The sequence below is a fragment of the Eptesicus fuscus genome, chromosome 6 (assembly GCF_027574615.1).
Source record: "Eptesicus fuscus isolate TK198812 chromosome 6, DD_ASM_mEF_20220401, whole genome shotgun sequence".
Classification (NCBI taxonomy): domain Eukaryota; kingdom Metazoa; phylum Chordata; class Mammalia; order Chiroptera; family Vespertilionidae; genus Eptesicus; species Eptesicus fuscus.
The window spans coordinates 28,622,444-28,644,619 of record NC_072478.1 but is presented as its reverse complement, the minus strand read 5'-3'; the positions used below and the strand labels follow the sequence as shown (position 1 = coordinate 28,644,619).

At 51.6% G+C, this 22,176-nt stretch overlaps 1 protein-coding gene across 1 annotated transcript in view; it reads left to right on the top strand.

Annotated features, from left to right (window-relative positions):
- The window catches only part of CELF5 (CUGBP Elav-like family member 5), a 43,599-nt gene that overhangs the window by 5,300 nt on the left and 16,123 nt on the right, over positions 1–22,176 (top strand). Inside the window, exons 2-3 of the mRNA XM_028159246.2 lie at positions 10,918–11,000; positions 21,478–21,529. Coding sequence (XP_028015047.1) covers positions 10,918–11,000; positions 21,478–21,529 — 135 coding nt within the window. The remainder of the gene's footprint in view (positions 1–10,917; positions 11,001–21,477; positions 21,530–22,176) is intronic.

Sequence of the window (22,176 nt, the reverse complement as noted above, 5' to 3'; positions counted from 1 at the left end):
GGAAGGATGCAGGGTTGAGGGAACTAGGTAGGGAAACAGGAAATCCTGCTGCATGGAAGATGGGCATTAGAACTGGGGCTTTGAAGGATGAATAAGAGCTTGTCAGGTGGAGAAAGCATTTCATTTATTTGTTAACAGAAGTGCTTACTGTGTTCTGGGCCCTATGATGGGTGTGAAACACAGGAGCGAGTCAGCTAGATGGATGTTTCCGTCCTTATGGATATGGGCAGAAGGAACTGGGTTTGCAACGTCCTGGAGGTATGAAGGGGCACAGCTGAACTTGAGGGGGAGTTAAGTGAGACACAGGAGATGAGGACAGAGAATCAGCATGGGCTGGACCCTGAAGAGCCTTTGATGCTAAACTGAGCTTGGATTCTCTCCTGAGGGCACTTGGGAGCCATGAAAGAATTTAGAGCAGTGGAGGATCTCAGTTAGTCCTGCACGGAAAGGGAGCTTTAAGTCTTATTACCCTCCATTGCCACCACCAGCCTCTTACCCAGCCTCCCAGCCTTATTCAGAATATGCCCACTTCCTACATACCTGCATGGATAAAATGGAAGCTTCCCTTGTGGTGAGGTCCACAGTGTGGGAAGAGAGGAATGTAAAGGAACAGAATGTGTTCAGGTTGCAGTGGTTCTTAGAGAACCAGGTTCCCCTCTACCACATGAATCAGGCGAGGAATTTGGGCTCAGAGAGGGCCAACACCCAGCCCCAAGTCACACAGCAATAGAGCCAGGCATCACACCTCCCAGCCTGAGCCTGGCCCACTTCGGAAGAATAATAGAGGAGGCAGAGAAAGAGATGTGACTGTGAGATGTAGACTCATGGTGAAAGCCTTCCGGGAGGCTGGCCGTTCTGGGGATGAAGGGAACCAAGGCCAGGGGAGGGGCTGCTGGATCTGGGAGACACTGACATAGCAATAGTCCTGTTGGTCTGGAGTGATCATTACTGAGGCACAAGCTCTCTGAGGACAGGGGCTGCGTCTTGTTTGCCATTTTGAAGTGGAGCATGTGGATGAATGAGAGCGTTAGGAAATGGGAGTGTGGGGAAATAGGGGATGTGGAAGGTGGACTGGCTAACAGATAGATGGAAAAGTGAGCAGATGAATGTGGGCATGAATGGATAGATGGATGACAATGACTCAGTGTATGTATGAGTGGATTGGTGGGTGAAAGAGTGGGTAGATGGGTAGAATAATGAATAGAGTGATGGATGGTGGGTGGGAGAATGGGTGGATGAATATATAGATGGATGGATAAAAGAATAGATGGGTGGATGGAGGAATGGATGGATGGAAAGATGGATGAATGGTGGATAGATGAATGGAGTGTGGATGGAAAAATGGATGGATGATGGATGGATGGAGGAGTGGGTGAGTGGATGGATGGATGGAAGATGGAAAGATGGGTGGATGATGGGTGGATGAATGAATAGGGTGGCTAAATGAGTAGATGGATGGGTGCATTGAAGGATGGAAGATGGACACCTCCCCAACATTTGCCACCTTCCTCCTCACCTGGTGGGTGGGATGGCCATCAGCTTTGCAGGCCGACAGACTTGACTTCCATTCCTGGCTCTGCTTTTTATTTCTGACAAGTCACCTCATCTTTTCTTAGCTTCTTCATTTGTAAAAGAGAAAGACTATTGATAGATATCTTAGAGAGTCATTATAAAAATTAGAATTCACTTATATAATGTGATTGATGTAATTACTGAGTAATGCCTTGCATATTGTTGCTGTCAATACATAGTTAGGCAGTTAGATAGTCAACAACTGTTTATCAAGTCTCTATGATGTGCCAGGCACTGAGCAAGGCTCTGGGGACACCAAGAAATCCAGCAGGGAGGAGGGACTGACAATAAACTAGTAAGCATAAGTAAGATTTAGATAGAAATGAGTTGCTATGAAGGAAAGAAAACCAGATGTGTGTTAGGTGACAGCTTACCTGGGGTGGCCAAAGATGGCCTCTCTGAGGAGGTGACATTTGGGATAAGATCTGAATGACAGATGGGAAAACTGTTATTCCAAAGCCAAGAGAAAGGCGTTCCAGGGGGAGGACACAGCATGTGCCTAAGTTTTGAGCTCGGAATGCGTTTGACTTGTTGCAAGAACAGTGAGGAGGCCGTGTAGCTGGGGCAGAATGAGCAGGGGAGAGAGAGGGAGGAGGAGAGGGCAGAGAAGTGATTGGGGCAGGTCCGGCAGAGCTGTGTGGACCTCGGGAGGACTTGAGCTTTTACCCTCGGTGAGGTGGGAGCCCTGGAGGACTGTGGGCAGCGGTCCCTTAGGGAGGCCACTTTTCAGAATCTGGAGAATGTGGACTCTGGGCCTTCCACTTCCTAGATGGGGAAAATAAGGCACACAGAGTCCTAGAACATGACTGGGTATGTGGGAGGGTTTAGAATTCCAGACTCAGGTACCTGGAGGCATGAAGGGGGCTGCAGGTGGGTCTAGGAAATTACAAGAGGATTGAATTTAAGAGCAGCGGAGGGAAATGTTGAGAGAAGAGGTCAGAAGACAGCAGTGATTAGGTTGGGAAAGCCTGAAAAGGCTGCCAATCTTGGCTTTGACCTGAGAGCCCTGGGGAGCTATGGTGGGTTTAGAGCTAGGGAGGGACATAGTTCACAGCTGAGTGCAGGGATATTCCTTTGGTGGGTTGTGTGGAGGTAGGATGGGAGCAGGATGGGAGGTCAAAGGTCAGAGAGGTGGCCAAGCCGTGGTCCAGGTGGGAGAGGATGAGGCCTAAGCTGGGCCTGGGCTGTGGACTTGGAGAGGAGGGGATGGCTGGAGACATATTTAAGATGTCAAATTATCAGCTCTTGGTTGGGGAGGGTAGGAGATGAGGAAGAGAGAGGATTCTTGTGAAGTGGGTGTTACCCAGGGTGACCCTGCTCTCAGGGGTCACTGGGTAATGTCTGGAGACATCTGTGATTGTCACGACTGGCGGTGCTCCTGGCATTGAGTGGGTGGGACGAGGCATGCTGCTCAGCACTCCACAGTGCCCAGGACAGCCCCCACAGAGGCTGATCCATCCCTACAGTGCTAAGGGGAGAGATGGGTAAGTCACTGCTCTAGGGTGGATGGATAAGTGATAGATGGATAGACGGATGGACAGGTGGATGGATGGATGGATGGATGGATGGATGGATGGATGGATGGATGGATGAGTGGATGGTCAGGTGGATAAACGGATGGATGGATGGATGGATGGATGGATGGATGGACGGACGGATGGACGGATGGACGGACGGGTGGATAAATGGATGGATGGATGGATGGATGGATGGATGGATGGATGGATGGATGCAAGGATGGGTGAATCACTGGTGACTAAAACCCTGGGAGGAGTTAAGATGGCTGTGGGCAAGAGATCTGGGAAGGGGATCCAGAAGAGCCCTGAAAAGTCCCAACATGGAAGGCTGGGGCAGAGGAGAAGGCAGCAAGGGAGGCTGAGTGGCAGCCAGGGAGGTAAAAGGTCAGCCAAGAAATGGTGCACCCCGTGGAGGGGTCACGGAACGTGATCCCTGAGCCTGAGGCCTTGCCCTCTTGGACGGGAACGGATACGTTTATAAGTGGGGGGAGGGACAGTGAATAGGGGAGAGGGCCCATCAGCCCATTGCCCTCAGTGAGGTGGGTGACGGTCTCAGATTGAGAGGAGGAAGGAAGAGGGGGAGAGGGTGGCCAGGGGCAGGCGGGTGATGGAGAGTGGTCCCAAAGCAGAAGGCAGGATCTCCTATAATATTTAATAGATAGTGTTATGACTGCTATTTTATGAATGAGAAAGTGGGGCTCAGTGACGCTAAGTGGCTGGTCCAAAATCATTGGGCCTAGATTAGCCACTAGATCACAGAGCTGAAATTAAGGACCAAGAATGTGAGGTACCGTGTGCAGGGGCTCGGGATCAAAGGGATTTGGAATGGGGGTTCACACAATCAGTTAAGGTTAGGGTCCTGGCTGGGGAGAGAAGGAGATGTTGGTGCTCAAAGAGAAGGTGAACAAGCGTGTCTTTCCTGCATCTGTTTCCCCAGCAAAGCTGGCACACAGTAGATGCTCAGAAAATGTTGACTGGTGCGGGGAAGGAGGAATAAAAATGAATCAAATGTGGTCACTGCCCTCAAGAAAGTGGTCTTGATATTAGCAGATCAGTTTGGAAACAAAATAAATTCAGTCAGTCAGTCAACAAGCATTTATTGAGCACCTACTGCATGCCTGGCACTATTTAGGTCCTGGGGACCTGCATTGAACAAAACACATAAAAACTCCACTCCTAATGGAAGCTACAGTTCAGCGGGGCAGACAGAGCTAAACAAATAGAATATATGGCATGTGAGATGGTGATAAGGGCACTGGGGAAAAAAGAACAGGATGGGAGATGGTTGAGGGCTCAAGGAAGGTTTCACTAAGGGCGTAACATTTGAGCCAATACCTGGAGGAAGTGAGAGTGAACCCTGAAAAGGTTTGGGGAAGTACATTTCAGAACAGCATGTGCAAAGGTCATGGGCAGGACCATGCTTGGCGTGGTAGAGGAGTAGTGAGGAGGCCTATGTGGCTGGAGCAGAGTAATCAAGGGAGTTGGGGAGGAGGCGAGGGTGGGTGAGTGAATGGGGCAGGTTGTCCAGGGTCGTGTGGGCTTCAGGGAGGACTTGGGCTTTTACCCTGAAGGAGGTGGGAGCCCTGGAGGGCTGAGGGCAGAGGGGGAACAGAACCTGACTCAGGTGCTCACAGTCACCCGCTGGTGGCTGCTGTGGGAAGTACAGATTGGGGGCCAGGATAGAAGCTGGGGGACCAGGGCAGAAGCAACTGCCTTGTCCAGGTGGGAGATGATGGGGCTGGACCAGGATGGAGGCCGTTATCAGTGGCCAAATTCTACTGAGCACACTCTGTGTGCTGGGCCCTGGGGACATGTCAGTGACTGGGACACACCCTGTCCCCACCCTCAGGGTGCCCACAGTCCTTTGGGGGCCAATAACACACGACTAGGCAGTTACAGCATGAGTGAGCAGAGATGGGGGACACACAGGCACAGGAGAAGCCCATGAGGTGCCTCACCCAACATCGGTTGGGGTGGTGAGGCTTACCAGAGGAGGGGGTGACTCAGTTGAGGAGAAATGGGCCAAAGACCGTCAGTGAGAGGCTGAGCATGGGGGTGCCTGGACACGGCCAGCCGGGGGCAGTCCCCAGGGTTACCAAGCTCCCTAGGAAGTGACAAAAATCCCAGACTTATGCATGAGAATAAGCATTATAAATAGTAAGAAGGAAAAACCATCCTTTTCATTTTAAAACATTTTAGGCCATTCAATCAGCGTAACAAGCTTCAGCAACTTAAGTAGTCCCCAGTGTGCTGTGGTTTTCTGAAACTCAGAAACCTCTGGCCCCTGTTGCTCTGTGACATTGGGCAGATGACTCAATGGCTGGTGGCTCAGTTTCCCCATCTGTAAAATGGAGATAATAATAGAAACAATAGTACCATTATCTTTGTCTAGTCTGAGGACTCAGAGGATTGATACGGGTGGCATGCCCCCATCAGATGCCTGGTGCTCAGTGGAAGTCGACTATTGTTGTTACAATTTCAACACGAAATCACCAAAGATCAGATCTCAGAGCAGAGAGCAGAGGATCTTGGCATGAGGAGGGACCCTAAGGATTCCCTGGCAAAGACGTTTTTTCCTTGTGGAGCCATTGCTTGCTTACCTTCAGGGACGGGGAGCCCTCTCCTTATAAGGAGATCCATGATGAGGCATGTCTAGTTACTTACTGTATTAGGAAATTTTATTTTTCAAACATATTTTTATTGATTTCAGAGAGGAAGGGAGGGGGGGAGAGATAGAAACATCAATGATGAGAAAGAATCATTGATTGGCTGCCTCCTGCACACCCCCTACTGGAGATTGAGCCCACAACCTGGTCATGTGCCCGACCTAGAATCAAACCGTGACCTCCTGGTCCATAGGTCAATGCTCAACCACTGAGCCACACCGGCTGGGCAGGAAACTTTCATACATGGAGGAAATCTCTTGCCCTCCATGGATCTCCCCCATTGGTGCAACTCTGCCCTTGGTTCTCAAGAGATCTGTGGGCACTGACCCTCCCAAGATCAGCCCTGGTCCTAGCTTTGAAAATGGAGGTGGGTGTAAAAGGAACCATAGAATTGTCAAGTGCTAAGCATTCTGGCTAAGCATTGGACTGCCCTCTCTACCTGCACCACTGATCAGCTAACCCCTCAGGGTTCAGCCAGTTTGGGGAGGGGCTGCTTGACACCCAGCCCAGGCTCCCACGTCATCAATGGGGCTGATGTGTGGTGTGGTGGTGGCCAGGGCTGGCATCAGAGTGAGAAGCTCACCCAGTGTGGGCACTGGGTGGGCTGAGTTTTCCCTCAAAGGGAGGTTGGAAGTCTGAGATCAAGGTGTCAGCTGAGTTGGTTCCTTCTGAGACTGAGAGGGAGAATCCGATCCAGGCCCCTCTCCCAGCCTCTGGTGTTGCTGTCAGTCCTTCCTGTCCCTTGGCTTGAGGATGCATCACCCGAGTTCTGCCTTCGTGTCCACATGGCCTTCTCCCTGTGTGCACGCCCCCGTGTCCAGACTTCCTCCCTCTTATGAAGATACACGTTGTGTTGTATTAGGACTCACTGATCCAGCATGACCTCATCTTCACTAATTCCGTCCGCAATGACTCTACTTCTGAGTGAGATCACATTCTGAGGTCCTGAAAGTTAGGACAGCAACAGATGCATTGGGGGCTAGGGAAACGTTTCCACCCTATCAGCAACTGAATGCCAAGGCTCTATATATCCGGAAACGGGTAAACATCACACATTTTCACCAACTAGAAAAGAAAAACTAAGCGTCCCAGAAGAGATTGGGCAAAGAGAACTGGGAACCATTTCAGCACCAGGGACAGCGACCCGCGATTGGGTTATTCCTTCCTCGAGCAGCAAGATTCACAGACACAGAGGCTGGCGGTATGGAAGGTTGCTCTGGTCCCTCCCTTCCAGGGCGAGACCACTCCCTGTTCTGCAGGCGGGGCTCCACAGGCTAGGCAGGCCCCAAGGAGGAAGGGTTCTGCCCCTATTTTGCATCCCCTGCAGCCCGATTTCTTGCCAGCCATGCCTAATTTCTCTCACGTTTTAGGGCTAGCTACTATTTTTTGTTGTTAATTCCCAACCGAGAATACTTTTCCCCACTGCTTTTTAGAGAGAATGAGAGGGAGGGAGGGAAGGAGAGAGAGAGAGAGAGAGAAAGAGAAACACTGATGTGAGAGAGACATATCGGTTGGTTGCTTCCCACACACACCATGACGATGGCTGGGGATCGAACCTGCAACCCAGGTACATGCTCTTGACCAGGAATTGAACCCGTGGACCCCTCAGTGTGCAGGCCGATGCTCTGACAACTTAGCAACACCAGCCAGGGCAGGGCTAGGTATTTTAACTCCTCTCATCTCCCTGAAGACCTTTGGGGGTCAAATTCAGAAAATAGAAACACACACAGAAAAAAAAAATATCAGAAAGATAGATCATGGATTGGGAGATGTTTGCATCACACAGAAACAAAAACAGATAAACACACAATATATATAAAGAACTTCTAAATTCTTTAGAAGTTCTTTATATATATTATTAACTTGTTATTAACAAATTAATAACAAGTTGCCTAGCGTCATTAATCCGGGAACGTGCGTTAAAATCTCAATGAAATATAATGGCACACCCACCACTAACATTTAAAAGGCTGGAAAACCCGAGTTGGTGAGAAAGAAGCACTAATAAGATTCAAGGACCCCTTTGGTGGGAGTATACGTGGGTGCAACCACTTTGGAAAACTGTTTGAAATAATCAATTAAAGCTAAACATATACCAACCTTATAACCAGCAATCCCATTCCTGGATCTGCCTTTGTGCATCAAAATATATACGTGAGAATGATCCGTGGCAGCTTTATTCACAATAGCCCCAAACAGTGAACAGCCTAAGTGCCATCCACCCACAGGACAATGGATAACCATTTGTAGTATATTCATAGGATAAAATATTGCACAGAAATAGAAAGGAATTAATCCCTGAGACACACAACATCCCCAGATGAGCGGAAGAAACCAGACACAAAAGTGGACATACACTGTGATTTCATTTACCTAAGTTCAACATGGGAAGCCCTCAACTACAATGATGAGCGACGCATGAGGTGTGGGAAACCATAATGAAAGCATGATCTGGTTATCACAAGGGCCAGGGTCTCGGCCACTTCTTGGGGATGGAAGATTATCGTAGGGTGGATGGAACATGGGGCTTCTGGTGGCTTCCATGTTCTATTTCTGGATCTGTGAGATGATCACATGACTTTATAATTATTTTGTTGTACACTTACAGATGCTGCCCTTTGTGGGGGAGGAGGTTTGTAATGTATACCAGTTACAATTTTTTACTGTGGTAAAATTTACCATTTTACAGTGTATATCCCAGTGGCATTACCCACATTCACGTTGTTGTGCAACCATCACCACCATCCATCTCCAGTACTCTTTTCATCTTGCAAAACTGAAACTCTTGGATCCTGCGTCCCCCATCCCCAGCAAAACTGCATTTAATACTAACTCTTCATTCTCGCCCACAGCCCCTGGCATGCACCATCTACTTCCTGTCTCTATGGATGTGACTCCTCATAAAATGAAATCATACGCTATTTGTCCTTTTGTGTCTGGCTTATGTCACTGAGCATAAGGTCCTTAGGTTCATCATGTTGTAGCATGGCTCAGAATTTCTTTCTTTTGTAAGGCTGAATAATATTTCGTTGTACATATAGGGTGTCCCAAAAGTGTGTACACATACTTTGAATAATCATAAAGGCAGTGCTTATTAAAATACATTTCATTTTCAACATTGTGCTATCAGCTGTTAAAGGGTGTATACATTTTAGGGGTACACCTGTATATCCCACATTTCGTTTATCCATTCATCTGTTGATGGATATTTGGGTGTTTCTACCTTTTGGCTATTGTGAATAATGCTGCTGTGAGCATAGGTGTGCAGATATCTCTTTTGAGTCCCTGCTTTCAATTCTTTGGGGTATCTACCCAGAATTGCTGGATCATATGGTAGTTCTACGTTTAACTTTTTTGAGGCCCTGCCAAACTGTTCCCACAGCGGCTGTGCCATTTTACATTTACAAATGTTTCTTAAAATGCTAGCACCTGTCTTCAGCTCTGCCTGGTGCCCTCTCCCCAGCGTTCCAAGAGACGTCTCAGGCCTGGGGCAGGCTCTCCTCCCCATCAACCAGCCCAGCTGGCGGGAGCGGCCACTGTGGTCAGCATCGCCCGGCAGGACGCAGCTTTAATTAGCTCCTGCCTGGGGCAGAAGTGGGCACCCCGGAGCTGTTCCCAAGAGCTCTGCACGGGCAGTCAGGAGTGAAGGGAGGCAGAGAGACAGGGACCATGAGTGGGAGAAGCTGGGGCTGGGGGACACAGGGCCCAACAGCATCAGAGCAGCCAACGACGGTCTCATTTCACAGGAAGTGAAACCAAGGTCCACAGAAGTTAGGCAACGCCCAGCTCTGGGCCCAGACCTCGGGGTCCATCCCAGGGGTCTTGACACCTGCCTGCAACCCCCACCCCGTCTTCTGCAAACATCTTTCAAAATATCTTTGATCTCCTTGGTCTTTCTCTGGACGTTTCTTTCTCCTTGCTTCTCTTTGTCCCTGTCTCTGGCTCAATGTTTCTTGCTCTGTGACTCTCAACACCTGGCACCCCCGCCCCAACCCAGGACGTTGCCCAATCACACGCTGGCTTTGGACACCTTCAGGGCCTCTCCGGATTGGCTCTGCTCTTTGCCGCTGAACCACACACCCTCTGGTGACTGGAGCCTGGGTCGCCCCTTGGTGGGTCCATCTGAAGGCACTCTCGGACCATTCTCTTTGGGGAAACTGAGGCAAAGACTGGGCAGCGCCCCATCCAAGACCACAAAGCGAGTCAGTGGCAGAGCCCACGGCTCCTCATCCCAGTGCTGGGACCTCTCCCCATCGTCCTCTCCCTACGGGGCAGCAGCTCTGCCCACTCCCTGACCCCACTTTGCCAGCCACAGTCCTGAGAGTCTCTTCATCTAGTGTCAGCCACGGCCTCCATTACCAGCTGGGTCTCCCCTCTTCCCTTCCCTGTCTCACTCTTTGGGAAGTGGCGGGGGCTGAACCACTGCTACTGCACCCTCCCACCCCCCGCAAAAGGTGGCTTCGGTTCGGGGTCCTCTTTATTAATTTTTAATTGTAGTAAAATACACATAATATAAAATCTACCATTTTAACGTGTTTTTCTCCTCCACCCTCCCCCAGGTGTTTTACTGTAGTAAAATACACATAATATAAAATCTACCATTTTAACGTGTTTTTCTCCTCCACCCTCCCCCAGGTGTTTTACTGTAGTAAAATACACATAATGTTAAATTAACCATCTTAGACATTTTTGGTGTATAGTTCAGTGGCATTAAGTGCATTCACATTGCTGTACCACCATCACCACCATCCTCCTCTTGGACCTTCTCATCTTTCCAAACTGAAACTCTGTCCCCACTAAACACGAGCTCTTCATCCTCCTCCCCCAGCCCCTGACAAGGTCTACTGTCTGTCTCTACGGAGTGGACTCCCTGGGGACTTCTTATAGGTAGAATTGTACAATATTTGCCCGTTTTTGCCTGGCTTACTTCAGTGAGCAAAATGTCCTTAAGGTCCATCCATGTCAAAGCAGGTGTCATCATTTCCCTTTTTAAAAGAGTAAATAATATTCCACTGTGTGGATGGCCCACCCTGTTTGTCCGTTCATCCATCCATGGACCCTTGGGTGGTTTCTACCTGTTGGCTGTTGTGAATTATGCTGCTGTGAATGAACATGGGTGTACAGCATCCTTTCCTCTTAACACCCCATTCTCTCCCCTCCAGGCTGTGCCTTCCTCACTTACTGTGCCAGGGACTCTGCCATCAAAGCTCAGACTGCTCTGCACGAACAGAAGACCTTGCCCGGGGTGAGTCTGGATGCTGTCTGGGACGGGGGGAGAACAGAGGGGTGGCTCTCATCCTGGGGAAGGCCAAGGCCCTTCTTGGGATCAGCAGTGTCTTGACTCAGAAAGAGGTATAAGGTTCAGAGGGACAGGAATGATCAGCAGAGTGAGCACTTATTGAGTGCCTACTGCATATTGGGCCCAAGCGTCACACCAGAGTGGTGATGTGTGGTCTGTCATGCAGGTGGCACTGGTTGAGGGTATGAGTGTTTTTGGCCTAAGACCTGAAGATGAGGAAGCCTTAGCAGGCAGCGGGAGCAGCACGTGCAAAGGCCCTGAGGCAGGACTGTGCCTAGTGTGTTAAAGGACATCAAAGCAAATAGAGCTTCAGCCCCATGATTCGGGGGTTGCTTAGGCAGGATTTCTATCCCAAGGGGAGGCCGGCCCAGGCTCTGTACCTGCCAGGTCTCTCTTTCAGCCCTGTCCTCTTTGGGTGGGCAGAGGTCCCCTGAGCCAAGTGAGCCTGGTCTCCAGGCAGCACCTCCTGATGGAAAGTGAAGGAACCACAGTGAGATTCGTGGCTCTGGGGGTGGGGCTTGCCATTCTCTCCGGAATTCTCAGAGACCCTTCAGCATCAAAAGCATCCATCAATGCTGGGAACAGGAAGTCTGGGGTGTGCCAGCCCAGTGGGTTACAGATAAACCAGGTGTTTAGGGAAGGCCTCTCTGAGGAGGCAACCTGATGACCTGAGGGAGGGAGGGGGCCTATCTGCCAAAAGGGCATCCGTACAAAGGCCTCGAGGCTGGACCAAACTCAGTGCCTTTGAGGAGCATCGAGGAGATGAGCAGAGTGAAGCCATGGAGTGAGGAGGAGGGCGGAAGGAGGATGGGGAAGACGAAGGGACAGGACTACGTGAGGAGTTTGGATTTTATTCCAAGGGAAGCTGGGGCCATGGGAGGGTGGCAAGCAGGGGAATGACCTGGTTTGATTTCAATTTTCAAAACCCTCCTTCCAACTACTGGAGTCCTGGGGCTGCTTAACAAAGCACCACAAACCATGACGCTTGAAGCAGCGAAAATATATTGTCTCACAGTTCTGTGGGCCAGAAATCGGAAATCAAGGTGACAGCAGGCTGCACTCCCTCTGGGAGAATCCTTTCTATGACGCTCCCAGCTTCTGGTGGCTGCCAGAAGCTCCTTGGCCTGTAGACTCATTGCTCCAATAGTTCCTGCCTCCGTTGTCACTGGGCCTTCTCCTCTGTGTCTGCATCTCTCCAATGCCCCGGCCTTTCTCTCATAAGGACACCTGTCATTAGATTTAGGGCTTACCATTCATCCAGGATGAACTCATCTCTAGAGCTGTCATTTAATTCCATTCATCAAGACCCCTTTTCCAAATAAGGTCTCATTTTATTATTATTATTTTTTTTTGTTTAAAAATATTTTTATTGATTTCAGAGAGGAAGGGAGAGGGAGAGATAGATGGAACATCCATGATGAGAGAGAATCATTGATCGGCTGCCTCCTGCAGGCCCCCTACTGGGGATCGAGCCCACAACCCGGGCATGTGCCCTTGACCAGAATAGAACCCGGGACCCTTCAGTCCGTAGGCCGATGCTCTCTCTGGCTAGGGCCAAATAAGGTCTCATTTTATTCCCAGGTTCCGGAGGTTAGGACTTGGGTATATTTTAGGGGGACCATCATTCAACCCGCTACAGAAGGTTAGCACAAAATAAACGTCCAGATGCAAGGGCGACCTGGGGCAGCGTCACCATGGAGAAGCAGCTGGCCTGCATGGCAGACTCAGTAGAGAGCAAACAGGATGGCTTCTTGGAGGAGGGAGCCTCGGGGCTGAGTTTTGAGAGATGGGGAGGATGGTGGCAGATGGAGATGAAGATGGGGGTGGCGTGAGGACAGAGTGTACCGAGACTGGGAGGCAGGAACGTGCCCGATGTGTTGTTGAGAACACACGAGAGCCTCTGTTGTCTAACGGAAGAGTTTATATTAGGTTAGGAGGAGTTTCCAACCCAGGGCGATTCTGCTCCCCAGGGACACTGGGCAATGTCTGGGGACATTTGTCGTGGCCAAGACTGGGAGATGCTGTGGGTAGCATCTGTAGGATGCTGTTCAGCACCCTGAGGGCACAAGACGGCCCACAACAAAGAATTATGTACCCCAAGCCAATAGTGCCCAGGTGGATAAATCCTGGTCAGGGAGAAGAACTGGCGAGCAGTGCTAACTGAAATATAACGCAAGCCACACGCAGCATTTAACATTTCCAGTAGCAAATTTAAAAAGGAAAAGGAAACAGGTAAAATGAGTTTTAATGCTATATTTCATTTTCACCCAGCATCTCTAAAATCTTATTATTTCAACAGGCAGTCAATACAGTTTATTAATTATTATTAAACAAATTTTGAAATCCCATTCCCGAGTCACACAAGCCTCATTTCAAGGGCTTCGTAGCCACATGTGGCTGGTGGCTATTTTATTGGACAGTATGGTTCTAAAATGTTCTAAGCCCAGGGTCACCTCAGACAACATGCCAATGAATGGGTGTGGCTGTGTGCTAATAAAACTTTATTTACAAAAACAGGCAGGGGGCTCAGGATAAGGCTGTAATTTGCCATTCTAGACGCGTGCTGTCCAATAGAGCTTTCTCCCATGATGGGCATGTCCTGTCTGTGCTGTTCAGTATGGTGGCCACTAGGTCCATGTGGCTACTGAGCCTTGAAAATGTGGCAAATATGACTTGGAACTGAATTTTTAATGTTATTTAATTTTAATAAATGTAAACTTTAACTTAAGTGACTACATGTGGCTGGTGGTTACCACATTGGACAGATCAAATCTAGAATGTTCTATATTAGAGGTTGGCTACTGTGTTAGCACAGACCCAGAATGTTCTAGACTGGGCCCAGCTAGAACACTCTCTATTGGAGAGTGCAGACCTAGAATGTTCTAGACTAGGAGCCCGCTAGCCTACTGAACAGTGCGGTCCTAGAGTATCCTAGGCCAGGAGTCAGCTACCATGTTGGATAGCACAGACCCAGAATGTTCTAGACCCAGGAACACGATGCAGTGTTATTATATATCTGGGTTGCAGGGATCGAGGTCTCTCTTTGATGTCAGCCCACTGTTGGGAGGTGAGGAGTTTCAGGCAATACCCTCTCCACTCGGGGTCTCAGTTTCCTCAGCCGCCACATGGAGCCTGGGGTGTGAATGATCACTGTTGGGGCCCCCACGCAGCACTGTTGGGGCCCCTCATCCAAAGGCATGTCCACCAGGAGGGCTGACAAAGAGGAGATGGTGGGTAAGAGGGACCCACGGAAGGTCACCCAGCAGGGTGAGAGGCCTGCAGCTGTATCTCCCCCTCCACAGGCCTTGAACCTCTGGCTTGTCTGGTTCAGTTTCCTGCAATCCCGTCCCTATCCTCCGGGGGCTGAGAGCTGATGTTTGATAAATAAGGGGGAGGTGGCTCAGAGTTGGACCCTGAGGATGCAGGGACCCCTGGGAAGCATCCTCCAGGAGTACAGCATGATTTTTAAAGATTATTTCTTAAAGTTTGCAAAATACCACACACTTAAAGAAACGTGCATGCAACACCAACGACGATAAAGCAAGCACCCCCATTGTTACTACCCCAGTGGCACCCCAGGAATCCCCATCCCACGTCTCAAGCCCAGCCTCTCTCTTTCTGTCGGAGGAGCCACGCTTCTGACCTTTCTGGTTCCCAGCCCCTGCTTTTCTCCATGGTCTCAGCACGTATCGATGCGTTGCTAAAATATTAGCTGGCTGTTGCCTGTTTTTCTTTTAACCCAATATGAATGGAATCATATTACATGTAAAGCCATCTGCGTTTTTCTACTTAGGGTGATGCTAATGAGAGTCAGCATCGCCCGCATCTGTAACGGGTGCTTTTTCATTGCCGTGTAGCGTTCCACGACATGAGCACACAATGTGTTTGTTCATCCTCCTGTTGGTGGACATTTGGGTTGTTTCTCGTTTTTGCTGTTCAAAATAGAGACCCTTTCCCGTGTTTTGGTTCTGGTGGGCACATGCCCGGAAGTTCTGATCCCTCTCGAAGTGTGTGTACCTTTGGCTTCGGAGTAGCTAAGGGGTTGACTTTCCCTCCCCTGAGGACACCCACAGATGTGGGATCAGCCTTTCAGAACCAGATCTGGAGGCTCCTTTGCAGACTGCACGGTGGAAGGGGACTGCTGGGGCAGAAGGCCCCCCTAACCTGTCAGCCGCATCTGAACCCCGAAGTCTGAGCCCCCTCACCCCAAGGGGTCTCCACCAAAAGATGGAGCCTCATGAGGTTCACCTCGTGCTGGGAAACGCCCCCTGCCGGCTCTTGTGCCTGCACACACAGCAGGGAGTGAGGGGCCAGAGCTGAATCACTCCAGAAATGAAGACAGCCACCATCGCGCCTGTCCCCTGCACTGCCCCCGCCCCGCAAATCCCCGTGCGCATGTGTGAGTTGGGGAAGGCATTGTACAGTGGACACTTGTCTTTTTATCTCTTGAAAAAAAGTGAGAGATACAGCTGCAGGCCTCTCACCCTGCTGGGTGACCTGCATGAGCGCCGCCGTCTCCCCTCTGCCAAACCAGGAAGGGAGCGAGCCAGTCACTTGCTTGCCTGGTGCCCCCAACATCATGAAGCAGCCGAGCTCCCCCTCCCCTAATGCTTCTTTCTGAAGTAAGAATGACCCCCCTTTCCAGTTCCTTCCTTGTGCCAGTAGGGTCCGTGGGGGACACAACTTAATCAAACCTCAGCGTTCTGGAATAGGATCCTAAATTGAATACAACAGAATCCCAGAATAGAGCCCGAATGGACCCAGGACCCTGAATCCAGGCTGGGCAAGTGCCTCAGAGCCCAGCAGAGGATCTCAGCGGGGCTGTCAAACCCCAGGCTGGGGTTCCTGGTGGTGGAATGGGTCCCACGGGGCAGCGGAGACCAGTGTGGCCAGCTGCTGTCTCTAAGACTTCTAAGGCAACACCATCTTTTTCATCATGAAGGTCTTGGGGGGCAAGGGACACCCCGGATCTGGTAGCCACCCAACTGCTTGTCTGAGCACCTCTGAAAGGGATGTGTTTGTCTGTTCAGCTGTGGGTCCCCCCTAAACCCTTCCTGAAAATCCTTTCTGTGCACAGAGGAGTCTCTGAGGTGCCCCACTTGCAGGAGCCACACCCACACCCCATGACTTGGCTCAGCATCAATCCAAACCTGCAAATGAGCAAGGGGCCCCAAGGTGCTCAACATCGAATGCTTTGACCTTCCCGGGCCTCAGTTTACTTACCTGTGAAATGGGACTATAGGAGTGTTCTGAGGATTCTGTGAGGCGACACATTGCCAGGCGCTAAGCACACGGTGGGAACTTGGTAAATCTATGCTGAATGAATGACTGGACCACCCAAGGCAAGACAAGTTTAGGACTCCTGGCCAGTCGTGTTGCCTTTCCAAGCCTGTTTGCTTCCCAAGAAGGGGGGATAGTGTAGACATGGCCTGGCACAGACTCTCGGGTTACCTCCCCTGCTGAGCATTGTGCCCAGCACATTTCCCGCTTGCTCTGTGCCCATGGGGACAGGACCTAGGTTTTGCTTTCTGTGAAAGTCATAGGTCTTGCCTCGTCCCATGTCAGCTATTTGTGAATTCTGTGCTGGGTCTTTTTGGATAAGGAGGCACTGAGACCCTCAGCCCTGCCCTGAGAAGCTCACCCAAAAGAGGAACAGTGTGTGTGTGTGTGTGTGTGTGTGTGTGTGTGTGTGTGTGTGTGTGAGAGAGAGAGAGAGAGAGAGAGAGAGGGAGAGAGAGAGAGGGAGAGTTGGGGGTTGTGCCTTGATCAAAGCAAGGTCTGGGCAAAGCAACCAAAGCAGATAGATAGTGAGAGGAAGGCTTCAGGGGGAGGTAGAATTTGAGGGGTTCTCTTCAAGGTGAGAACGGGGTGCATTCCAGCCAAGTTAGTGCCACAGCAGTGCCCGGGGACATGGGAGGAATGCCTGGGCCTGAGTGGCAAAGGTGGCTCGAATGCCAGGGTGAAGAACTGACATGCTACCCCAAGGGCAATAGGGAGCCATGGCAGCATCTAGATGTGGAGAGGGGCTTGGTCTGGGCCCAAGTGAGAGAGGCGGAGGCTGGAATGGTGGCGTGGGCAGCCCAGAGTGGGCGGGTCCATCTTGCTTCCTTCCTTTCCACACGCCCAGAAACAACCCAGTTGGGGCTCCTGGAGTCCCCACATCTCCTAAAGGCACAGCTTCGCCAATCCAGGCGGCTCCTCGGGGCCCCGCCTGACCACTGGAGACTCCGCCTGCAGGCCCTCCCGGCAGCGGCCGCAGTTTCCTCCCTGTAATAGACACAGGTCAGGCTGAAGGGGTTCTGTTTTCCCAACGGTGTGTGGTTTGGTTGAAGTCACTCAGCCAAAGCTGGGGGGCAGCGCAAGGACTGGACCCCAGGCACTTCCTGTGTGCCCACCCCAAAACACAGACACGCCCAGAGCCCCAGCCCACAGGAGCGTGGCTGGGTCCCCAGAGGACCCTGAGGAAATCCGCAGGAGATTGAGCCTCTGATTCTGACCTTCTTCGTTCTCTTTCTGATTTGCCCATCCATAAAATGGAATGTTTCCGTCTCATAAAGTGGTCTGGAGATGAATGAGGCAGTGGATGTTCATATTGCTCCAACATGAGAAAGTCTCTCCCTCAAACTCCTGTTCACTTCAAAACCCAGCACAGATTTTCCGTCTCCAGTGCAGCCCCAGCACAGTCTGTGGCTCTTCCCTGTTCTTTGCTCTAGGCCAGTGGTCGGCAAACTCATGAGTCAACAGAGCCAAATATCAACAGGACAATGATTGAAATTTCTTTGGAGAGCCAAATTTTTTAAACTTAAACTTCTTCTAACGCCACTTCTTCAAAATAGACTCGCCCAGGCCGTGGTATTTTGTGGAAGAGCCACACTCAAGGGGCCAAAGAGCCGCATGTGGCTCGCGAGCCGCAGTTTGCCAACCACGGCTCTAGGCTCTCCAGCCCTTGATTCTGCCCTCTGCCCCCACCCTGACCCTATGAGTCTGGGAGGGTCTGTACCTGCCTCTGTCTCCCCCTCCACCAGACAAGCGGGGTCCTCCCTGGGACTGCGACATTACTCAGTATGAGGCACACGGGACGGTGTTGAATAAATGAAAAGAGGAAGGGAGAGGGCAGGGAGGGAAGCGATGCAACACTGGGGAGCCAGAGGTGGAGGAGGGAGAGAGGGCACTCAGCAGAGACCTTGGTGGGGCAGATGGAAAGAGGAAGCTGGAAGGAGGTGGGCAGAAGCAAAAGGGTGGGCAGGGGTGACGGGAGAGGTGGGGGTATGGGGAGACCTGGCTCCCCTGCCACACCTTCTCAGGGTTCCAGTGGGCGGGCAGGGCCTGGCCAGCGGCTGGCGGATTGCCTGGGAGTGGGGCTCAGGGAGTGAGGCGCTGGGCCTCAGCTTTCTTGCTGCGTATGCGCCCCTGTGCGCCCAGGGCCGGCAGTGCGGGCCACAGCACATGGATGCCAGCCAGCCTGGTGGGAGCCTCTAGGCCGGTGGGTGAGGCGGGGCACGGGGCTGTGGGGTGTGGATAGCTGGGCCTTCACGCCTCGGCTTTTGAGTAGGGGACTGGAGAGGAGGGGGCTGCCCACCTGGCTTCTGGGAGCAGACCAGGACCTCCTCCTGCTGCCAAGCTGACCCTGGAGGGGGAAGGAGCCTTCCAGCAGGAGGTGAGAGATCCCAGGCTCTGCAGCCACCGCTGAAGGCGCAGTTGGTGAGCAGGTACCCAGGCCATGAGAATGGGGTGAGGGGTGAGGGTGCTGTGTTGGGGGCAGGTTCCCTCCTCGGGGCCCCCTCCCTTGTTCCCTCTCTTGGCTCATCCATCTCTAGAAGATTATATTTAAATATCTCTTTTGTGCAAGGCAGGAGCTAGGCTCGCCCCTAAGAGGCAGTTTCCATGGTAACAACAATTGCCAGCTTCCATGTGGTGAATCAGTGTTGCCTTGGCAACCCCATCCTCATCTGCCCAAGGTGCTGGGAGGGGGGAAGAGGTGAGGGCCAGTGGAGGTGAGGTGGGAGGGGTGGGGAAGCAGGAGGCTGATGCTCAGGTGCCCCCTTTTCCCCATTTTTTTTTTCACCACCTCAGTCTGCCCCCAGCCCAGAATCTGGTCCCATCTGGTTGAAATCATCTCCCCTCCTGCCTCCAGCTAGCTGGGTGTGGTACCCAGGTGGAGAAGGCTCAGTGTGTGTGTGTGTGTGTGTGTGTGTGTGTGTGTGTGGTGAGGGAGGGGAGAAGTGTTCCCCCTTTCCTCTGAGGGTGTGGCTGGGTGGCAGATTGGTTGGGCACCGGAACTGGGGACACTGGATTGGGGAGGCTGAGGCCTCTCTGGTTCTGGAGCTCCAAGGCTGAGTTCAGATTGAGGCAGCCAGGCCCGTATGTGCCTGGGACACACTTTCAGAGAAGGGGGATGTATCTGAAGTGGGAGGGGCTCAGATGCGGGGGGGAGCAGAGAGAAGGAAAGGACTGAGAAAGGGGAGGTAAGCTAGAGGGGGGAGGGGAATCAACGAGGGGAGGGACTCAGGGAAGGGGTGACCAATGAGGGAGGGGGTTCAGAGCTGGGACAGGGTCTTGAGAGAAGGGGAAGGAGTTCAGAGGGAAGAAGACATAGGGGTTTTAAAGTTGGAGAGAGGTCTCTACTCATGGGAGTGGGCGGAAAGATCTCTAAATTTGACTTCTAGGACTCCTGGTGCCTCAACTCACCTACCATGACCTTGGTGGGTATAGTAAATAACGTTTCTGGGCCTTGATTTTGACGTCTATAAAATGGGGTGAAAACCATGTCTCTCTCTTGAGCTTGCTGGGCAGCTGCACTATGATTAGAACATGACATTTATCTAGCACCTTCTCTGGGTGGGTGGGGATCTACTCCAAGATGGTCTGACCTAGAACAGCACTCACTGCCCCCACTCCTGTTGGGGAGGGACCAGGTGTCTTTCTGTGCTGGTGGGTGTTGACCCCTTTCTCCTGGTCAGCTTAGTTCAGTGGGCTCCTCTGAATCTCCCATGTACCCTGCCCTGTGTGGGGTGATGCTGTGGTCCCCAGTCTGGAGGAAGACGAGCAACACTGGATATGTGCTGCCCTGAGGCAGAAGAGGAGGGAACCCAGAGAGGGGAAGGGTTGCCCACTTGGGGGCTTTTGAGTTGGGATTTGAAGAATGAGTAGGAGTTCACCAGAGATACCAGGTTGGGAGGAGGATTCTGTCCTAGGATCAGCGGAGAAGTAACTGCCACCCCCATCCTACATCCCTCAAGTCTGTTGTCAAATATTCACATTAGCTTACCTCATACCCATGCCTGGGTAAGTGTGGGGGTGGGAATTAGGGGGTGGATTTCTCCTAATGAACATCATTTTCAGGGCCAGGGGCAGGGGATAGAAGAGTCCAGAACAATGAATCCAGGCTGGTCCACTCAGGTGTGACAGTGCTCCCACCAAGGCTTGGGGAGCTGACTAAAAGTCGCAGTCTTGGTATATCGGTCAGCTACTTCTGAGTAACAAACCATCCCAATCATTTTTTTAAAATGTATTTTTATTGATTTCAGAGAGGAAGGGAGAGGGAGAGAGAGATAGAAACATCAATGATGAGATAGAACCATCAATTGGCTGCCGAGTCCACAAACCAGGCATGTGCCCCTGACAGAATCGAACCTGGGACCTTCAGTCTACAGGCTGACACTCTATCCACTGAGCCAAGCATGCTAGGGCCCACCCCAGTCATTTTATTTATTCGTGATTCTGTGGGTTGGTAATCCCAACCTGGGGAGTTCTTCTGCTGGTCTCTCCTGGGGTCATTCATGCAGCTGCAATCAGTTGGGTCCTGACTGGGGCAAGCTGGGTCAGGATGGCCTCACTCCTAGGTGCTGTGTGTCAGTGGGGTCTCTCTGTGCGTGACGGCTGCCATCCTCCCATAGTTGCCCCAGCATAACCTGGAATGACTTGGTAATCTCAGCGTCTCAAGTGTGGAAGCTGCAGGGTCTCTTGAGGCCAAGGTTGGAACTCCCACAACTTCAGTTCCACCTCATTCTATTGGTCAGAGCAAGTCACATGGCCCAAGTGCGGAGGCAAAAGGAAAATAAATCCCAGTTCTCTCTGAGAGGAACCACAAAGTCACATCACATACAGGGACTGGCAGAGTTGGGATATCTTTGTAAACAGTTCATGGCACTTGGGGAGGCAAGGAGGCTTCCTGGCGGAAGGGGTATTGTCACTGGGTTTTAAAGGCCGAGTAAGAGTTTTCCAGACAGCGTGAGCAAAGTCCTGTGGGTGGGACCATGTATTATTTGGTTTGAGTGGAGTGTTCATTTGCTGCCAGGTGGGTGGTGGTGGGATGCTGAGGCTGGGGAGGTAGGCAGGGTTGCCTGGCAGAGCTCAGACAAAGTTTCTACCCACGCTGCTCCAGCTGCTGACCTTGACCTCTGCCCACCCCCTTTTCCCACAGATGGCACGGCCAATCCAGGTGAAGCCTGCGGACAGCGAAAGTCGTGGAGGTAGTTGTCATCTCTCCGTGACCTCCAGGCTGGGGGTTGGTGGAGGAATGGGGGAGGAAGGGAAGGTCCCGGCACAAAAGGCTGCCTAGTCACCTGCCTGCTCACACACTAATGGGGTGGAGACAGGAAGCAGGGCCTCTGTCCCCTCTTCCCGACCTCAGGGCCACAGGCCAGGTGCAGCTACTTTCCCCTGGAGCTTGAAATACCTGATTCCCCTCAGAGATCAGTAATGGGGATCTTCAGACGCAGAGGGGATGGGGTCCCTGAAGGGCTGTGGATTGATTTTTGGGGTTGTGTGTATGTGTGTGTATGAACGTTTGCATGTCTGGACAAGTGGGCATGTCTGTGTATATAAGTATGCATACTTGGCCACACCTGTGTGCAGACAGGTGCAAGTATGTGCACATATGCATGTGTGTTTCTGAGGCTGGCGTAGTGGGGGTGCGTGCACCGCCGCACACCCAGCCTGTGCGTGGGCATGTATGTTCAAGTGTGTGTGCTTGACTGTAACAGGCGGGCCTGTGGGCGTGCAGGTTGGGGCCTGGTGTCTGCAGGGGCTGGACTGTGTGGCAGAGGTGTGCCCATGGAGGGGGAAGCGGGCTGTCCCCAGTGGGATTCAAGAATTCTTGGAGATGTTTGTCCCTCCTCCC